Raw genomic sequence first — 19,794 nt, 5'->3', positions numbered from 1 at the left:
TCCACCAGTGTGAAAAAAAGAACGTCATCTCGTAAAAAGTCCACCAGTGTGAAAAAAAGAAATAACTCTTGTCGCAACACAAGAACAGCATATATATATTCTTATTCTTCCGCAATCTCGCGCAACACAAGAACAGCATATATATTCTTATTCTTCCGCAATCTCGTTAAAGAAAGGGCTCTTTGCCACCGTACAACGGGTTCATCAAATGATGAACACCAATTACATTCGAAGTGCCTAAAATTCAACCACTGATTCCGGGGACAAAGGCAAGTTGCCCTCTCCACGGGAAGGGTTAAAAATATTCTCTATAATCGGTCACCGACACTAGAAAAGGAAACATGAAACATCTGTCAATTTCATTGACAAATTTAGAAGAACTCCGCATAACAAGTTATTAGAAACATAATTGTTTAGCAAGAAAAGGGTCACCCCACCTCCATTAACGGCTTCAAGGTGTCCACATTGCATATAATAATGCAATAACAAATGTAAAATCTATGCAGGATGTACATACTATTTTCTTGTAAATTAATGATGGGAGTATGGTGATGATATATATATATATATATATATATATATATTTCTTTGAAGGATTTGCTTTGTTTAGTGGAGAACATTATTCCTTGGCAGAGTAACCGAGGGGAATGTTTGTGGGACCTAACTAAGGAGACAGTAGGTGAATGCCAGTTCAAGCTGAAGCCTCTTTGTATTTAAATATACAACGGGAAGAAAGCGGGCAAGCAATTGTCTTTCATAGAATTGGGGCAAAATGTTGTGCGAAGAGTTCAAATTGAGTGTCTAAAATAGGAAAATCTTGTAGCTAAGGATCAAATAGCATATATATATAAGACATGAGTAAGTTTTACGTTGTGTCAACCTACCGCAACCCTCCTCCTTGGCGGAAAGATAGAATAGGGGAAATAAGAGGATCAAAAAGAACATTCCAAAAAATAAGAGGACCAAATAAAGCAGGAGTGCTAGAATAATAAAGTTGAATCATTGAAAAGAAAGTGGAGTAATTCATATATTAAAAGGGGGGAAATGCAGAATTGAACCCTTGATTAGATTGATATTAGAAAGCAAGCGGTAGGTGTTATCTAAAGAAGCTTGCATTAGATCTCCTATGGGGAGAAAGTGGCATACCATGTGGAGACATGGCTAATGGGTCATACGTGATCTGGTGGTTAATTATTCTCCTTCAGATCCTACTTTGCCTCATGAAGATTGCTTTAATGGGTGGAAGAATCTCAAAGACCAAGATGGTGTTGACAAGACCCGACACTTCAGGACCTGTTGGCAAGCAAAAAAGCAAGAAAAAGAAAGAAGAGAAACACGAAAAGTGCTGTAAAGGATTGACAGCCATCATGCCAACTCACTTCAAGCCCAAGAAAGTGAATAATCCATATGGAAACAATCATCAATAATCATACCATACCGCAAATCCCAGTTCTTAATTAAAAATATAAACAAAACTAGTCAAATCATGTTCAACAACATCCTCATCACAGTACATGTTACACACTTAGAACACTTATGTCCAAACTTAAGCTAGGTAGGTACCAACAAGTAACTCTTTACGTGAAACCCAAAAGAGAGAGATAGGCAAGTACATATTCTCTTTGTTCTCAATTTAAGTGAAGCCTGTAGACTTCTTGTTCCATCTTGAAGCCGTAGCTAAAATAAGCTTCAAACATGCATCCACATTGAGTAGGAGTGAGGAAGAAGGCCAAGCAAGATGAAGTCAAGAGAAGGGAGGGAAAATAAGGCTAGAGATGAAAGCAAGAGAGAGACATGGAACCCTACCTGTTAGCTAGTTTTGATTCAACATATAACAAGTCATTCACCAGGTGAAGAAAAAAAAAGGGTGGGGGAGGGGCTATATTGAGATCAAACACAAGGCTAAACATTTTTGTGACCATATCCATTATCTCTGTTAATTACCATGATCCACCACCTAACATTCCATTCCAATACCCAGCTGGAGCACTATCTCTTTGCTCTCTGGTATTCTGTTCAAATTCAGAATTGCTTGGAACTTGTTGCTTCAAGTCCTCTATAGGAAACAAAAGCCTTGCACTACTACAAGTCTCGTGCACCCCTTGAGTGTTATTATACCCACTTTCAAGCCCTTCTAAAGAAAAATTCTGAGTTGACTTGAATTCTTGTAAAGGAAACCCAGCTGAAAACATGGTGTTGTTTGAATCGGACAGTGGTGGAATTGACATGAAAGCACTAAATCCTCTTGCATTCATGGCAGTACTCTTGAGAAACTCCATGGGTGAGACGTCGTGATGATGATGATGAGAGGGAGATGTACTTGAAGGATTAGGGTTTTGATGGTGGGTTTTGTTGCTTTCAGTATCAAAAGGTATCTCAACAAACTCAGACAAATTACTATAATCGTCAGCTGATGGGGGGTAGGCTAGATTTAGATCTTGACCTTCATGGATCTTAGGGTTTTGAGAAGCTGAATGGGGGAGATTTGGTTGGGTCAGATCAAGAGGAAACTTCTTTGAAGCTGCTGTTGCTGCTGCCGATGTTGATGGAGTACTGGATGACCTCTTGTTCTTTCTTGAACCACCACCAACAGGAACATTTCTTAAAGACCCACCTGCAGTCCAATACCTTCTACAAGTCTTGCAAAAATACCTTGGCTGAGAAAGACTATAGTTGTTGTAGTAACAAAATTTGGTATTAGTGGAATTGCACCTTGGACAATTCAAAGCTTGATCTTTTTGAGGCCTTGCCCTTCTCTCTAACACATCAGACCTTGAACCTTCCATTGGATTAACAGCACCAATCCCCTGAAAGTGAAAAACCATGGACACAAAAAAGCCATAATTTCAGGATTCACACAACACAAATCAAAGCCCTCTCACAACTCTTCACTCCAAATTTGGTAGATGAAGATGGAGAAAAGGAAAGTTGAGAGGAAACAAACAAGACATAGAAAACAAAAGGAGACTTGTTAACCCTTGGAGGATTACACGCAACAGGGGGGAAAAAAACACTATAAAAACTTTTCTAGGTGCTTTATCAGATGGTGTAGATAAAAAGAAGTGCAGTACTCTCAACTTTCAAGAACAAAGAACACATAAATTCAAACATTAGTGGGGGCTGATGAACAGCACCATCTTATGGAGAAAAAAGTGAACTTTACATATACTACCAAGCGAGTAGTGATCAAGAAAAAAACATACATACCACCAAACCAAAAGATAAATACTATTCTAATTAGCCTTGAAAACCCCAACCCAGAAAAGGAGAAAAGGGAAAAGAACAGCATGATTGTGTGTAGAGAATAAAAGACGGTGTCTTTACCTGTGCCCACTGAGTAGCAGTATCCATGGATTAAAGAGGGGGGGAAAAGGGAGTTATGCAGTCTTTTGCTGAAGGAAAAATCAACAACTCTCACTTTCTAGCAAACTGGTCTTAAAAGCAAAAGATGGAAACACTTGAGACTTGAGGTGGTATTTGTGGTGTCTTCTTGGGTTGGTGTACTCATTGTTTACAAGCATATCAAGAAATGAGAAGGGACATTCTTGTCTTTTGCTATTCTTTCGTTATCTTAGTTTTTTTCGGTTACAAAAATGAGTGTAAAGAAAGAACAAGAGGAGAACACATGACGGCACAGTGTGAGCATAACGTCTTCGATTAGTGTTTCACAGCGAGGGAAAAGATACAGAAGCCGGGCGTTGTTGAAGAAATGATTTTTTAAAAAAAAATTATGTTTTTAAAATAGTTTTAGTATGAATTTTTATTTTTTAAATAGGATTTACAAAGAAAGATATGTAATTTCTATCTTTATTATATCTTTTTTTCCCCTCTAAGTTCGTGATGGCAAGTATGAGTATAATGTGTTTAATTAGTATTTCAAAACAAATAAAAGAGATATAAAGGATGAATTTAATTAGTTAAAGAAATTAATATTTTTAGTTCAGCTTAGTTGAAAACAATAGATACAAATACATGAAATAAATATATATTTTTAAATAGTTTTAAAAATATTTATTTATTTCATGTATTTGTATCGATTGTTTTTAATTAAACTCAACTAAAAATATTAGTTTCTTCAACTAATTAGTATTAAAATAAGTTTATATTCTTCTAAAATAGGATTTACAAAAAAAAAAACAGTTTTAAAATACATGATAATGATTTTGTTTTATCATCTAGATCAAAACATGGACGTTATTATTTAGAGAGAATAAATCACCCATCGATATCATCATTGATCCATACTTTCTTCCATTTCAAAAATAATATTTCGTCTCACACTTTATTTATATGTAAGTGTTAATTTCATATATATACACACACCCACGAATGAAAGTAATTAGATATAAAAATATTACTTTGGTGTATATTAAATGAGTGTTCTATAATATTTTATAGATGTTCTTAATTATAAAAGGGTTTAAGGTTTAAAAAATATTAATTAAGAAACTCATGTTCTTACATTTTAAATGCAGCCCAGGTGTACTGCCAGATAGGAACAAGGATATTTGGAGAGAAAAAAACTCGAATTAATTTGAATATGTCTGGCCAAGTGAGATCCCCCATGTGCTGCAAGAACCAAACCCTTTCAAAATCCTAATTATTTGCGAAATTTATGTGAACACACTTGATTTTCTTGGCATAGGGTCAATGTTTATTGTTTTATGGTGTCTTTACGCGGCTGCACAGTGTGCTTTAGTGGGTAATCTCTGACCAGAGAACGAGAGAAAGCAACAACGATTCTCCTCCTCCTCCTCCTCCTCCTCCTGGTTAATTACTTTTGAATTCTTTATTATTCTTGTTTTCTAGTCCCTCGATTTTCTTTTGTGAGAAAACCTGAGGGAGAAAGGGCTGATGTAGGGCGGCTTCTTCCGCATGACAGGAGTCGGCAAGTGGCAGCAGCCCTTGTAAGTGGACAGCATCTGTGCGGGCATTTTGTGTCTGGAAAGAGCAAGCAGAGCCCAATTCTAATTCGTCTTTGTTCCCTATGTTTTCCTGAGGAAAGGTAGGCGACCGTTTGTTGTCAAAGGAATTTTGATAGAAGTCTATAAATGCATGCCCTGCCTGGATATATATATGCATATTATGAGGCTAAGACATAGCCGGACATGAATGGCCATTCACTGGGATACTTGGGAATGACTCTAAAGACTTTGGGAGTCATGAAAGGGTCAAAACAATCGTTGAAACTTACCTTCAAAGTGACAAAAATATTTATGAAAAATGACACCAAGAAGGTGCTGCTTTCCTTTTCAAATCCACCATTTTTCTTTCCCCTGCGAAGAAAACCACTGCGTATTACGGGGACATGCTAGCCAGCTATTCAATGCTGAATGTGATTCATGAGCTGAGCTGTAACACTCTCTCTAGAAGCTGAAGAAAATTGTCAAAGTTAGTTTACTTTCTTTTTAGGTTTTTTTCTCATCATCAATGATTTTTTTTTTAATAAGTTACTGTAATTTCATGATTTAAACTATAAGTTAGATGGGAATTGGGTTGATTTGATTTATTTTTATTTTTTTATCAAATTTTATTTTTTATATTTAATTAATTAGAAATTAAACTATATTATTTGTTTTTAAAAAAATAATTTTCTTATTAAATTATAATGATTATATTTTTTGTTTGATAAATTATTTTGTTGTTGATTTTTTATTATTTAATTTAAATAAAACTAGTTTATTTAATCTAGTTATATCTATAACTTGATGTTATAGGATTTCAAAAAAAAAAAAACAAACTTACAACAATGAATATTATTTTTTACATAAAAATCCTGACCTAATAACGAAGTGCAGATGATTTTTATTATTACCTAAGCCATGATGGGTTTATATATTTCAACTCTAGCAACACAATCTAATTCGATGATTAACCACACTATGAGAAATTATTTTTATGAATCTTTTAAATATAGCAATTGTAGAATAATTATGATATATCACAGTACTTATGAGATAATGATATTATAAGAAAATAATAAATATATAAATATATAAGATAATAATAATAGTGATTATAAAAAATAAAATGATGATAAAATAATAACATAGACAATAATAATAATAATAATAATAACAACAACGCAAACTTTAATAATTGCGTGGTAGCTTTTTTATCCAATTAGCATGTTTTATAAACAAATTGATTATTTCAAACCATTTTAATTCTGTCTTAAGAAATAACACTTTAAATTTATTAGGATTTGGTCAGAAAATTAGGACTCAGTTCTTTTATTTATTTATTTTAACATATAAAGTAATAAAAAATAATCACTGGCGTAGTGGCGGCGGCGGCTCGAACCCCAAGCCAACTGGATAGAATAGAAACGTGGTGCTTACGTGCATTCCAAGAAGCGGACCCCACATAAGAAACGCCATGAAATCTCGAAACGTGTCTATAAAGTCAGAGAAAGTGGGCCCTTCACAATCAGAAAAAAAGAGAATCTGCAGCGACCGTTTGATCTTTTGTTGATGATTTGAGGAAAGAATGGATGGTTATGTTTTAATCAACGTCATGTGATGGGAAATTTGTAGGGCCAGGAGTTGCCGATGCTCCCTGGTGCGTCACACGTCATCTAAACCTGTCGAGTTAAGTTATTAAAATTCCGGGTGATGGATTAGCCATATTAAACCCCGCTTGCCATTTTGAATAAAATGCTGGTAGCTTAAAATTTTAATTTTTTTAGTATTTTTAAATTATTTTAATATATTAATATTAAAAATAAATTTTAAAAAAATTAAGAAAATACTATTTTAATACATTATTGAATGAAAAATATTTTAAAATGCAATATTTACCAAATTTTCAAATAAACCCTTAAACCAATTAAAAACAATTTTTTTAAAATAAATTGAATTTCAAACCGGTTATTTTGATAATGAATGAATCTATTAAGTTAATCAAAATTGATGGAATCAAATTTAACATGATCAAGTTACATAATTAATAATTAATTTCTAGTAAACTAATGAGAGAGAAAAATCTATTTAGTTTTTTTTTATTAAAATGTTTTTTCAAATATATGTGATTATGAAAGCAATAGAAAGTAGTTAATTGTTTGAATTTATAAGTTATAACCACTTATTAATCTAGCAAACTAATGAGAGGGAGAAAAAATCATAAATACTCATATAAAAATGAAATCTATCATAATAATAATTAATAAATTATACTTTTATACATGGAGGATAAATAAATATTCAAGAGCGCTAAATGCTTCTTCTAAAGTAATTACATTATTAAGAAAATCATAAATAAATAATAGAATAATTTCTTTTGATTCACCTTTTTTTAATAAAAATATACCAAAAAAACCAAAAGTTTTCTCTGAAAAAATCAAGATTTTTTTGGATAATTTGCAACATGTTATATATCTCTCTCTCTCTATATATATATATATATATACAGAGAGAGAGAGAGAGAGAGTAAAACATAAGTTAAACCAGACACACAGACAACATATATATTCTACTCTTCTTCTTCAAGATATTATCTTCTTCTTCGTCTTCTCCACGACATTAAAGAGTCATTAATTCACAGCTCTCATGTTCAATTTCATAGTAATGAAACCATGGAAACCCAATATTCTATATATGAGATATTTTTCACGATTTTATCATAAACTTAACTCAAGAACAATTATAACAAAAAAGGGATTGGGGTTAACAAAAATGAATTGAAAATATTACGGGAGCAGTCAACCTACTTACACTCTTCTTTTCCTTTAAAAAAAGGGAAAAGGAAACTACATGAGTTGAACGAGAAATCATGAGTGTTTATATTCCATGGTATTTATTCGGGTACCAAATTAGGAGGCAGACAGCAATGTTTGACTTACTTTCTGCTGAAGAATATTTCTTTTTATTGATTAATTAGTGAGGGTAAATATGATTTGATTGAGGAAATCATAAACAGTGGGATCAAATCAAAGGACCCACTTGTATGGTCTCTGCTTCAATGATGGGAGAAAATGGGAACATTCACGTTTGCTTTGCCCAGGCACTTGCCTCACATGCAAGGATCCAGAAGCACACCATTGTTTTAGCATGGATGCCTCGGTTTCTTCTTTCCTTTTTGAACCACAAAGACACATGGTAATGGAGGTCAATAATTCATCGATTCAGAGATTGATTATAGATACGTTTTTATTCTTAATTATTTGTACATTGAATTAATCAACTAAACTCACCTTGACATGATCAATTGATAATTTTTTATATCCAAACAATATTATTTAGTTTTTTAATTATGTTTTGATGACCTTTAACTTAACCCGATAACCAGTCTTTTAAACCTAGTCAAATACCAAGGTAAGTCTAAAACTATGGTTAAGAATAGTATTTTCATTATCCCATTATTACTTTCATTCCCTAATCTTATAGGGACGACCAAATTAACTTTTCACGCAAAAAAATAATGGAATTATTACAATTAAATCCATAATATAAATTAATTTTAAACATATATGGAACTGAAGTTAGCTTATGACTGAAAATTAGTTAAATAAATCTTAAAATGTAAAAAGATTAACTGAAGTTTGCTAAAAATTACTTTTTAATGTTTTTAGAATATTTCGATGTGATAATATAAAAAAAAATAAAAATAAAAAAACATTGTTTTTATATATTTTAAATAAAAAAGCATTTTAAATCATATTTGCCACCACAATTCTAAACATAGTATTAACTATCAACCATGAAGGCTGAATTGAAATTCTTTTAAAAATCCCATCCACGTTTTGAATGTTAACCTTTGCATGGTTTAAAAAGTTTCCCCAACAAAAGAATGTCCCTTTAAAAAATAATAATAATAATCAATCTCTTTTATATTATATTTTTTGTCCAAACAATATACCGGGCTTGGGCTGGACTCAAACCGTAACCCAATCCAATCTCATGATATCCATGCGTCAAACTCACTTTAACATCCATCCATGCATATCATTGGAACGAAAATAGCAATGCGTGTTGTAATACAATGAATTAAACTAGTAATTAAGACGAAGCTAAATATACCATCACCATGAGAATATTACAAAGACCACCACCTATTCATAAGGCTCCATGAAATTCTTAAAAAGCAAACATTGAAGCATTTCCCTATCAGAAAAGTACTTAAAGAACACTGAGAAGGCATTTGTTCTTAGTTACTTCGGGTGGCTTAAGAAAACTACCCCAAGTTGCCCGGAATCATCGATGTTTTATCGGCAACTAGAAGTGAATTTGGGAAACATTTGTTTGATGGGTCCCAAATCTATAGAACCTACAGGCTACTGATAACGCTCAAACCAAGTGAACATGAATTGAGTTGGGAAATCCAGATAACATAAACATGTTATTGATGAACGTTAACCAATGCATGAATTATTAACTTCTTGCAGCCAAGCGCTAGTCATCTTTTTAAATGTTATCATATACATGAATGAGCTTTGGCCATTACTACCTAGCCTTAAATCTTAACAATTGTCTTTCTGTTTCCTATGTACAAAATAAACAAGGAAATCTAAACATCAAATGCAATGTGTGATGATGGTAAATGATACTAGCATAGTTCGAGGAGGAATGGCGGGGACGCGGTATAATTAATTTCTACCTTAGATCCACATCCACACGTTCTGGATTCCCCCTTTCGCTTTGGTTGTTGACAAGTTCCATACCAAGCTGCCCTTTGTCTCCGGCACCAAATGCATACAGTTTCCCAGATTCAGTGAGTGCGAAGGTGTGGGCATTCCAGTATATGGAATTGGTTAGGCTGATCTGCACTACTCGCTCCTTCACCTCCTTCAATGATGTTACTAGCTCTGGGCTTAACACATTGACATGCCTATTTCCCTGAAGAAGATAAGTTTTACAAAGTTAAACAGGCTTCAGTAACTTTTCAAAGAATCATGCAAACATCAATATCCAGAGATAGCATTTCAAAATAATGGTCAAATTACAACAAGACAACAATGAATGCAACATGAAGCATTGTCAGTTTCTAATGTCGCCATCACCTTTTAAGTATAGGTATATAATCAAGGCGACATTAATAATAATAGGTCAATCAATCAATCTCTACTACTGTTAAAGGAATATGGGAAAAAAAGAAGTAATTTTATTCTGTAATGACTGCATAGAGAAATAAACATTATAGAAACTAGACCATTGATCTTGAATTGCACTTCAAGGCCCAAATCATGGGGGTTACAGAAAAAAATTGTTCACGAGACCAGGAAATTAGGCAATCATTTTTCCTTCTGCATTAATGAAAACAAAATCTATATATATATATAAACTAGAGGCCATACCTGTTCATCGGCAGCAGCATTATGACCTAGACTAGCAGATTCACCACAACCAAATGAGTATACGTCACCGTCATCAGAAACCACAAAGGTTGTGTAATCCCCTGTAGCAACATTAACAGCTTTGACCTTGCTCAATGCTTCCACCACCTTAGGAACTGATTCACACTCTTCATTTCCATGGCCCAAACACCCATAGCGACCCCAACCCCATGTGCAAACCCGTCCATCCCTTCCTACCACAGCAGCATGCCATGCACCAGCAGCAACCACCATTGGCTGAAGGTTCAAAAGCTGGAACTGTTCTATCAATCGGGGGTATTTCTCATCAGTTCTTGATCCATGTCCAAGCTTCCCACCCAAGCCACATCCAACAGAGTATACTGACCTGGTATCATCCAAAATATAACACAAAATATGAGAAACTACTAAACTGCTGTAGCCAGTTCAGCAGTCATGACCAAACAGTGATGAGACAAAAGAATATATCTCAAGGATTTTGGAATGGTTAGTAGGAAATATTAAATTGTGGACAATCTTAAACAGAACTCAATTCTTATCCCGGGTTAAAAAGTAAATTCCAAAGAAAATTTTTAGTTTTTTCTTTTGCAATGTTGCATGATTGTAAGAGACACTCACATGCCACGAGGATGACAGGCCAGAGCAAGAAGGTAACAGTATCCAGCTGCAATTTGTACCACTGGAATGTTCTCAAGTGCCCCCAACAAAGGATGGGGTTCAACATCATTTGGCTCTGTCTGATGACCAATTCTGCCATCATTTCCCCAAGAAAATGTATAAACCCTTCCTTCTCTGGACAATACAGCAGTGAAAAAATTTCCTATCACAGCTTGCACCACAAATATGTTTTTCAAGGACTCAACCAGCTGTGGAGTTGTAACAATTTTAGTTCCTTGAGCTCCGTACTCAACTTCACCAAAGGAATCCTTTCCAAAGGCATAAACCTGCCCAGCATCACTAATCAGCATTGTCCTACCAGGTCCAGCAGCTGCTTGGATAATTCGAATGCCTCGGAGGGATCTGCAACACAGTGAAGTTCCATTAACTTTCTCTAGCACAGCAATCACTCTTTGCATTTTCCTCAATTAACAATACATGGTGGAAGAAGTGATTGTAGAGGTTGAGCAACCTGATTTGCCGAGGTCGCCACTCCTCTTCAGTGGTGCCATGCCCAAGTTGTCCTGAGCTATTAGAGCCAAAGGAGTAAACTACTCCATTCGATGTCACAGCAATACTGTGACCAGGTCCTGCAATTGCCTGGGATCTCTCCCTCCTGCAACATGCTTCTCCAGCCAGCAAAAATCGTAGGACCAGTTTCCACGAGCCCCCGCATCTTTGTTTCAAATCTCGGCGTTCTTCAGGTGCCATTGGCTTAAATATGGCTCTTTTTTGACACATATCCAGAGCAGCAAGCTCTGATATGGACAATTCATTGTCGGGGGGGAAGTTTGCTGGCTGCCTAAAGAAGGAGCATGTTGCCTGCAATATGCACAATGGAAATCAAATCAGCAGCACTATCAATTCTACCAAATAAAAAAGAGCTTCACAGTCACAAGTTAAAGAAAAATATCACTTGCCTCTAGTTTTGCAAGATCTTGAGGATCCAAGTTACAGGCGGTGAGGACATGAAGGACAATTGATGGATTGGTAGCTAACGGGAATTCTCCAGGAATCAAGTCCCCAAAACAATGGTGCTGATTTCGCTGATATGTTGAAACAGGAACAGCAACAATGGCTGTGACAGTGACAGGCTGATCATTGATATTATGGTATTGTATAGTTGGGGTTCCACTCGTAGTGGCATCCATGGGCATTTCCAAACTATCGCAGTGCCTGAACGTTGCAAAGTAGAGGATTTAAATAACTAAATAAAAACAGACAAACAGACACCGACATCACCACATTGTAATCCAACATCGTCCTAAGAACTAAAACTTTTCACAGTAAGAGAATCTCGGCCAAAAAGTATTTACCTTAAATTATAAATCTATCAGCAAAGTTCAATTCTCAAATCAAACCTACAAAATAAAAACACCATGCAAATGAAAACTCCTCGAAAGCTAAGATAAACCACAAATCCAAACTAGTTAGCATGATCATGGACGGAGATATCTTGATCAAACCAACAGTGGCAGCAACTAGTAAATCAATCATCTTTACATTCCAACCAAAAGAGGGTCTCAAAGTTTCAAAAAGCCAATGATTTTCCTTGCACACAAAATGGGGTGGTTCCATTCGATGATCAAGTGCAGAAAAGTGTATCAATTTTCAATTTTTATCTTTAATCATCAACATCACCATCATCATAGCTGCAAATATATTAAAATTCATGATGCAAGAAATTAATTCTAATCACTCAAGAAAAAAGCTTTGGCAAGGAGTAAGAATTAATTACACTTGCATACTGGATTTTAATATTTCAACTGGATTTTTTTTATGATCTATACAAAATTAACACCATAAAGTCCAAGAATTTATCAAAGAACCCATACCCAAATCTCAAATTCTCAGTCTCCCCTGCTTCTCTGGTTCAATATCCTCTGTTTCTGCAATACCTTTATTTTTTCTTTAAATTCTCTGCCAACAAGTCAACAAATGGGAAACAAAAAGCCCCAACAAGATTTTCCAAGAAACCCCATGTTGTTCCTCCTGTTTCTCCTTGATCTGGCCAGCCAATCACCAGTGAACCAAATCAAGAAAAAAACATAAATGTTTCAAGACTGAAAGCTCTACCTTGAATTGATCAAAGAGCAAACTGAGAAAATCTCAAAAGGGAGATCAGTGGATGCAAAAATACGAGAGATGATGATGATCAAAGGTTAGATATATGAAGAGAAAAAAAAGGGAATTAGATGTGTAGTGGATGATGATAGAGAGGGTGAGATCAAATCAAAGGACTATATAGTATATATCCTATATGAAATTTATGGGTAATTTATGTTTTCACACATGTACATGCATCGATATTTCACTCCTATCCCTATAGTTTAAAAACTCCAATACCATCCTTACATTTTTTTTTTGTTTTTTTTTTTAATTTCAGTTAAATTTCAAGACCCGTGTCAAGAATTCAAAGGTTAACTTGTACCAATTCAGAAAAATTTATTTTTTTTACAGTTTAAATAATATTATTTAAAATTTTTAAATTAAACTTGCTGTTGATTGAATTCAATAGAATAATACCCAATTTGATATTGCGGCATGGTTATGTTTGTTTTTAAAGAATAATTTTTTAAAAATTAAAAATTAAAAATTTTAAAATTATTTTAATCTGTTAATATAAAAAATAAATGAAAAAAATTACTAATTTATTATATATTAAAATACAATTGCAATACCAAAAAATATCTAGCTTCCATTCAATTAACATTAAAATCCAATTTTTGATCAAGTTCTAGATCAACAGGTCATAACCAAGCTAATTTTAATAATAATGGTTTAGATTTTATATTTTTAGAAGATTTTTATTTAATAATATGTTTAAATTACTTTTGAAAATGATTTAAGAAACTGATATGTGTTTAGATAAATATATTTTTATAAAAATATTTGTTTTATATTACTAATATATTTCAAATAACTAGTAAATATATAATTTTTATGGTATTTATTTTATTTTCTCTAACTTATATTTAATTTCTCTCTCAAATTCATACATATATCATACGGACTATCTAAAACATGATTAAAAATCAAAATAAAAATTTTAAGAATAAATTTTTTTAAAAGTAATTCATTTAACTTTGGAGGTAATATCAGAATTCTTGAAAAGTAAAAGGGTTGACATTAGAAAATATCAGAAAAGTAGTGAAAATTTAATGTATTTAAGGGAAAAAAATAAAGGTGAACTTGGAATTCAGTCGGGACAGAAAGAAAGGGACACATTAGAAAATATCAGACAATTAATATATATTTTTTACATCTTATTTAGAAAGATTCAGATTTATTTTTGTTTTTGATATTTCAGTTAAACTTGTTTATATTTTTTTTCTGTATTTAATTTTTATAAAAACAACCCAATTAAACTATACGTGTGTTCAGTATTACTAAAAATATCAATAGAAGAAACAATCTGAGAAGCAATTTAAGAACCAAAAGTGTACAGGAAAGCTGAAAACCCTCTGGGTCAAAAAGGAATATTCATTCATGTTATCATGATGGCCAAGAAAAACTAATCCAACACGCAATAGTGAAGTAGCCTAAGTTTCCGTTTTTAACAAGGAAGCACTCAAGAATTAGCCGAGTCATCGGATGTTCTGGGTTCATTTTATGGGTTCGAATATCCCTCACGATTTTTAATTTTTGTGGGATATTTTTAAACACCAAGACAGATCCTCGTTGATAAATGACCAGTATAACTTTCGAAGTCATGGAAAAATATTTTATTTGCTTAATATTTAAGGATAAAAAGAATAAATAAGTAACTTGTTGATTGTAAGTATGAATAAGTTATTGGATAGTATTTGGTCAAGACTTGATCTGGGATTGTTTCTGGTGTGATCATCATAATGGTTGTAGGATTATTCAGACACCTTGAAGCCTAGATGCATGCATTGAAATGCGCTCCAAGAAAGATTTTCTCGTTGAAGTCTTGTTAGGCTGGGAAGCAAGGAATCTCTTTCAAGAAGATGGCAGGAAGCTCCACTGATACCTCTCCTGATAAAACATCCCCATGCATTAAACCAAGATAAGGTTTGCTGCAGACGTTCTCTGTTCTTTGCTTTCGAGCTGGAAATAGTTCTTGATTTGCGATTTCTGATATGATTTGAGCAACCAAGCAAGACAAGAATGATAGATTGATTCATGAATTATTGCATTTTGTATTAAATTGATTGTAAGCAACCATCGTGCGTGATAGCGTCACGAAATCTAAGTTGGAGAGAACATGATGAGTACAATCATAGCTAAACCTAAATAATGGGTTAGATTGGTCAACTCAAGTATTTATAAAAGAATGGAGAAATTACCAGCTTGTTTGACTATCGAAAAATCATTTTAACTATGAGAAACAAGAAGAAGCCATATGGTACTTGATCCCTTCTGAAGGCATCACTAATTTATTATATGATCACCAGCACTATGCTTGGCAGTTGCCACTATTTAAGCACTGTATTTTTATTTTTTTTAATGCAGGAAGTTGCATATTCACACAATTGACTCTGCACTCCGCCTATAATCTATTGGTTCGACCAGTAACTCTATCGATCCTCAAAGGTCGGGGATAATAACATGATGTGTGAGCTGCAAATATTGTAGGAAAATATTCAAAGCGCAAATAACGTAGATGTGCTGTGCCTGGTCTTGGCTGTGACAGAGTTTCTTGAGCTGACAACCCTTGTCCAGCCAACGTGCAAATCGAAGCATCATCACTTACTCAGAACTTGGTTTTGCTTGCTCGTGTTTGACGCCCTGTTCTTCAACTTGTCTTCAAGGGGTATCTGCTAATATAGAGTTGGGAAAGTTAAGAGTATAAGAGGTGAGACAGATGCTGCTGGGTTATGCTGCTGCTGCTGCTTTTGTGAATGTTATTATATATATATATAAGGCGAAAAAGATTCCTGACTTTGGAAAAATAGATAGTGTCGATAAGTATATGTGAAGACTTTTGAGTTATACTGCTCTTACGATGACTAAAATTAACAAAAACAATGGACGGTAATTACGGTAGCCATTTCTATAAAATATTATTTAATGAATAGTTTATTTTATTTTAAATTTTATCTACAACAACTCAACTTTTTTTCTTTTTTTTTTCTTTTTTTTTTAATTTCAATAGACAATATTAAATTTTTTTTAAAATTATATTTTATAATATTTTTATGTATAGTTATCATATCTCATAAACTTAATTTTTTTTTAAAATTTAACTTTCAACATTTAATCTATTAAAAATAGAGTTTTATAATATTTTTATTTGATTTTTATAAATTTATTTTAATTTTATTATTCAAGTCATGAGATTAACATATTAATTTAAATTGATTTGAGTTTTTTTTTTAATTTTATTTTTTAACATCGAGTTAGTTGAAAATTGAGATTTATAATCCTTTTGAATTTATTTTATATAGAATTATCTCAATATCATAATCTAAATTATGGATTTAACAGGTTAACTCGATTAGTTTTTTTTTGTTTTTTTAATTTAATATATTTATTTTTAATTTTTTTTTCAATATTGAATTGATTAGGAGTTATTTTTTATAATTTTTATAATTTTTTTATATAGTTATCATAACCTTATAATTCAAGTATCATATTTAACAAGTTAATTTGATATATTTTTGTCTCAATATTTAAAAAATAAATATCATAAAATATATAAACATATCAATATTTAAAATAAATATTATCTATTTTTTATTAGAAAATACGTCAATAATATTTAAATATTTTTTTAAAGTCAAAAAAATTAATTTGAGGCATATCACAACACAGACAAATAATTAAAATGATAGGCAGTGTCCATTTTTGGGCAGCTGCTTCACAGTAAAAATCAATATGTTGAAATATTCGGATGTTGTTTTTATGATTCTCTTGCCATGTGACAAATGGTCAATGTTTTTGTTTGCCACGTTGAGGACAGGTGTAATTCAAACTTTACAGGCCTTGCATGATCATACATGCACCAGCTCGCTGGAGAGTAATGCTTGATAAGACCAAACTTTCTCAAAGAGCTTTTTGTTCTCCCTCATTTCTGTCCGCCTCTGCGGTTGACAATTTATCGAGAAGCGTCAACTCCTCATATAGAAGCCATATATGAGTGAGAAACTCTCCACCTTGTCTGAGTTGTTGTGCGTGCTGATTTCCGCTGCTTTGTCTTCCGGCATGGTATAGAAATTCAAGCCAGCAACTGGCAATTGCGTCCCATTTTTTCTCCATGCGCTGACAGCACATACGTGAAGAAGGAATACATTACAAGCAAAAAGAAGGGGGGAATAAGGGAAATTAAATACGAAGATTACACAGATATGTAGGTGACACCTCTTTTTCAGTCTTAGTCTGCAAGCAGTTTGTCAGGTGATTAGCAAGCACGCACCCCAAGGATAGAAGGGATCCACTCAGTTGTTGCTCTATTTGATTTTCACCGGTAATTGAATCCTTGTGCCGCTCGAACAACCATTTGGAAGCCTCGATTTTAATCTTATGTTTTCTTTCTCTCTGGGTGCAGACTTGATCATCTAACTTTGATTCAAATGATGCAATTTCTTTCCTGCCCTCATCACAAGTGCCTTCAAAGTTGATCCGACCGATTGCCCCACTTGCTGGCAACGTTTCAGGTGAAATGGCGAGGAGATACATCATATATCTGGAGATGCGCTTGCTCATTTTCCAGTTCAAGACATCAGTTTCTGCACTGCCAGATGGTCTGGTTTCTTTTTGGGTGAAATAATCATGATCTAGGTGATAGCATAGTTCTGTAGCAATGTGCCAAACTATGATTGTCTGCTGTAACTCTATTCCAGTGCTTAATATATAAACGGTGTCCTTGGGCAACATAGAACGCAACGATACAGATCCTCTCCACGAAAGTGCCATCATACTTTCTGTGCCCTGACTTTCTTTAATTATAGACCAAAATTTCTTGGAATGCATAACTAAACATTCCTTCAAATCCTCTGGGACTTGAGGATAAGTAGCATATCGTTGTTTTTCTAGCTTTTCGTTGATTTTCAAGAGCTCTAAGATTCCACGAAAACCCATGGGTTTTTCGTTGCAGAAGTAGCTTAGCAAATTGAATTGACCCATGTAATTTGACCATCTATGATTTCTATGTATTAGGAGAGAAGTAATGTATAGTGAGAGGCTAGGGAAATTATGTTTTCTCATCCAGACAAGAGTACGGTCTGAGAATAGGAATGCAAGTGCCGCATAAAGCTCCAAAACAATTGCCACAACAAGCAAAGAAAAAGTAATGCAAAGATCGACCTTTGAGTACTTATGTACGTTGTGGGGGGCCAAAGAAAATAACACCAGCACAACGCTGGTAAGAAGAAAACTGGTGAGCCGCAAGACAATTCCACAGGGGGTGTAGGACACTAGAGCCTTCGTATACAGCAGGTCATACATAAATCCAAGCTGCATTTCAATTACCTTAAAAGCATCTTTAGGAGATATTTTCTCCAAAAGATTTGAGGTCACTTCTTGATGCTTTGCCAATATGGACGGTTCTATTGCAGTTGTTGAAACACCTGCTAAGAGGCTCTTAGCCATCTCGAGCATCCCATAGGAGACTTGAAGTAATTTATCATCAGAAATATTAGAATAATCTTGAACTTCAGAAATAGACTGCAAAACATTATGATGAGGGGATGCTGATGCTTTACTACGCTGCTCATAACTTGCAGACCACAGGACCCATGCTCTTTCTCCATACTTAATCAGCCCTGCCACCATCATTGGAATTGTTAGAAATGAAACGCGGGACCCTGTCCATCCTGCGGAAAGGATGTAAAATGCAAATCCTGTCTGGCCGACCAGTTGAAGCAAGTTCCTTGACCATAACTCGTTGTCCTCCACAGAATACGCGGTGATTGTGTCAGGCCCCCCCAAGTGCAGCAAGAGAAAAGGTGCCCAAAATGCCGTTAGCTCTAGTTGTGCATCCAAAGGCCCAGAATGATAAGAGAATCGATTTGTGAGGATACCAAGTGCAGTTGTTGCTATTAAATCTGCGAGTAAGTAAGCAGGCCACACTATAATCTTGATCCAAATTTTATTAGTATACTTCCTACGATTGCCGAGAAGGATGAGTGTTACTTGGAGTAAGAGGCTAAGCAAGACCAATGCTTGTAGCTGCCATTCATTCCACAGTTTCTTCAAACATGGATAGAGTGCCTTCATCGGTATCGTCCTATATATATGCATTGAAACAATCAAATTACAAACAATTGAAACAGAACTGCAACATCAGATTAAAAAAAAGTAAAGTAGATATGTATGCATTTTAATTCATGAAACAAAAAATAGAAAATAATTAAGTATCTTCAATAAATATTCCATATGAACATAAAGAAAATCGAAGATGACAATATGCGTTCACCTAGTAGAATGCAAATTAATGGAACTTAGTTAACATCATTCCAGAAATTAATATGCGTTTACCTCTTTGTAAGACGATGCTTGTTAAATTTCCGCCGCGAAATATGATAATTTAGCTGAGAGAGAATATTCTGAAATAGAAATTGAAAGATGAAACCTTGTTGATTGATGTTATGGTTCTTGAAGTTTATATGTATAGAACTAGCTGGCAAACGAATGTCTTCAGTACTTGATACCCTTGCTCTCCTCAAGAAAAGAATTTTTATAAAAGGGAAAGCTTCTAAACACAACAGGCAAACATCTATGTTTTATTTTGCTCTCACTGCATGAAAATAGCAAATTAAAGTAAAGATGAAAATTATATCTACTTTTTAAAAAAAGGCAATAGGTTTTATTGTTCTTCTGCCATGACAGCACCTTCGTTTTTTTCAAATAACCGAGAGCTTTAT

General features: G+C 33.8%; 3 protein-coding genes across 7 annotated transcripts; all 3 read right to left on the bottom strand.

Moving 5' to 3' along the window:
• Nucleotides 1–1,395: 1,395 nt before the first annotated feature.
• LOC105125908 (dof zinc finger protein DOF4.6-like) lies at nt 1,396–3,501 on the bottom strand. Of its 2 annotated transcripts, none has more exons than XM_011026580.1 (2): nt 3,325–3,501; nt 1,396–2,807 (listed from the first exon to the last, which is right to left on the bottom strand). In XM_011026580.1, the coding sequence occupies exons 1-2, from the start codon at nt 3,349–3,351 to the stop codon at nt 1,941–1,943; spliced, it is 894 nt and encodes a 297-aa protein (XP_011024882.1). In that variant the 5' UTR covers nt 3,352–3,501; the 3' UTR covers nt 1,396–1,940. The 2 variants fall into 2 exon arrangements, with proteins under 2 accessions (XP_011024882.1, XP_011024883.1); XM_011026581.1 differs by lacking the exon at nt 3,325–3,501 and adding an exon at nt 3,208–3,311.
• A 5,803-nt stretch (nt 3,502–9,304) lies between these two features.
• LOC105125905 (ultraviolet-B receptor UVR8-like) lies at nt 9,305–13,191 on the bottom strand. Of its 4 annotated transcripts, none has more exons than XM_011026575.1 (7): nt 12,802–13,191; nt 12,283–12,327; nt 11,887–12,173; nt 11,439–11,788; nt 10,928–11,329; nt 10,292–10,676; nt 9,305–9,833 (listed from the first exon to the last, which is right to left on the bottom strand). In XM_011026575.1, the coding sequence occupies exons 3-7, from the start codon at nt 12,121–12,123 to the stop codon at nt 9,591–9,593; spliced, it is 1,617 nt and encodes a 538-aa protein (XP_011024877.1). In that variant the 5' UTR covers nt 12,124–12,173; nt 12,283–12,327; nt 12,802–13,191; the 3' UTR covers nt 9,305–9,590. The 4 variants fall into 4 exon arrangements, with proteins under 4 accessions (XP_011024877.1, XP_011024878.1, XP_011024879.1 ...); XM_011026576.1 differs by having other exon boundaries at nt 11,887–12,142; XM_011026577.1 differs by lacking the exon at nt 12,283–12,327.
• Nucleotides 13,192–16,796: 3,605 nt separating this feature from the next.
• Nucleotides 16,797–19,500, bottom strand: LOC105125906 (uncharacterized). The gene is made up of 3 exons (XM_011026578.1): nt 19,409–19,500; nt 17,291–19,157; nt 16,797–17,191 (listed from the first exon to the last, which is right to left on the bottom strand). The coding sequence occupies exons 2-3, from the start codon at nt 19,145–19,147 to the stop codon at nt 16,976–16,978; spliced, it is 2,073 nt and encodes a 690-aa protein (XP_011024880.1). The 5' UTR covers nt 19,148–19,157; nt 19,409–19,500; the 3' UTR covers nt 16,797–16,975.
• Between the last annotated feature and the right edge of the window lie 294 nt (nt 19,501–19,794).

The sequence above is a fragment of the Populus euphratica genome, unplaced genomic scaffold (genome assembly GCF_000495115.2).
Source record: "Populus euphratica unplaced genomic scaffold, PopEup_1.0 scaffold44.1, whole genome shotgun sequence".
NCBI classification, from domain to species: Eukaryota; Viridiplantae; Streptophyta; class Magnoliopsida; order Malpighiales; family Salicaceae; genus Populus; species Populus euphratica.
Note: the sequence above shows the minus strand (reverse complement) of the source record. Positions and strands in the feature narration are given on the sequence as shown.

Excerpts from the sequence above, each read along its gene's own strand:
- LOC105125908 (XM_011026580.1), bottom strand. The coding sequence starts at position 3,351 with ATGGATACTGCTACTCAGTGGGCACAG. Across the intron at positions 2,808-3,324 it reads CTGCTACTCAGTGGGCACAG|GGGATTGGTGCTGTTAATCC; the intron begins GTAAAGACACCG and ends TTTCACTTTCAG.
- LOC105125905 (XM_011026575.1), bottom strand. The coding sequence starts at position 12,123 with ATGCCCATGGATGCCACTACGAGTGGAACCCCAACTATACAATACCAT. Across the intron at positions 11,789-11,886 it reads AAGATCTTGCAAAACTAGAG|GCAACATGCTCCTTCTTTAG; the intron begins GCAAGTGATATT and ends TGCATATTGCAG. Across the intron at positions 10,677-10,927 it reads GCCTGTCATCCTCGTGGCAT|GTCAGTATACTCTGTTGGAT; the intron begins GTGAGTGTCTCT and ends GGATGATACCAG.
- LOC105125906 (XM_011026578.1), bottom strand. The coding sequence starts at position 19,147 with ATGAAGGCACTCTATCCATGTTTGAAGAAACTGTGGAATGAATGGCAG. Across the intron at positions 17,192-17,290 it reads AGACTAAGACTGAAAAAGAG|CGCATGGAGAAAAAATGGGA; the intron begins GTGTCACCTACA and ends ATGTGCTGTCAG.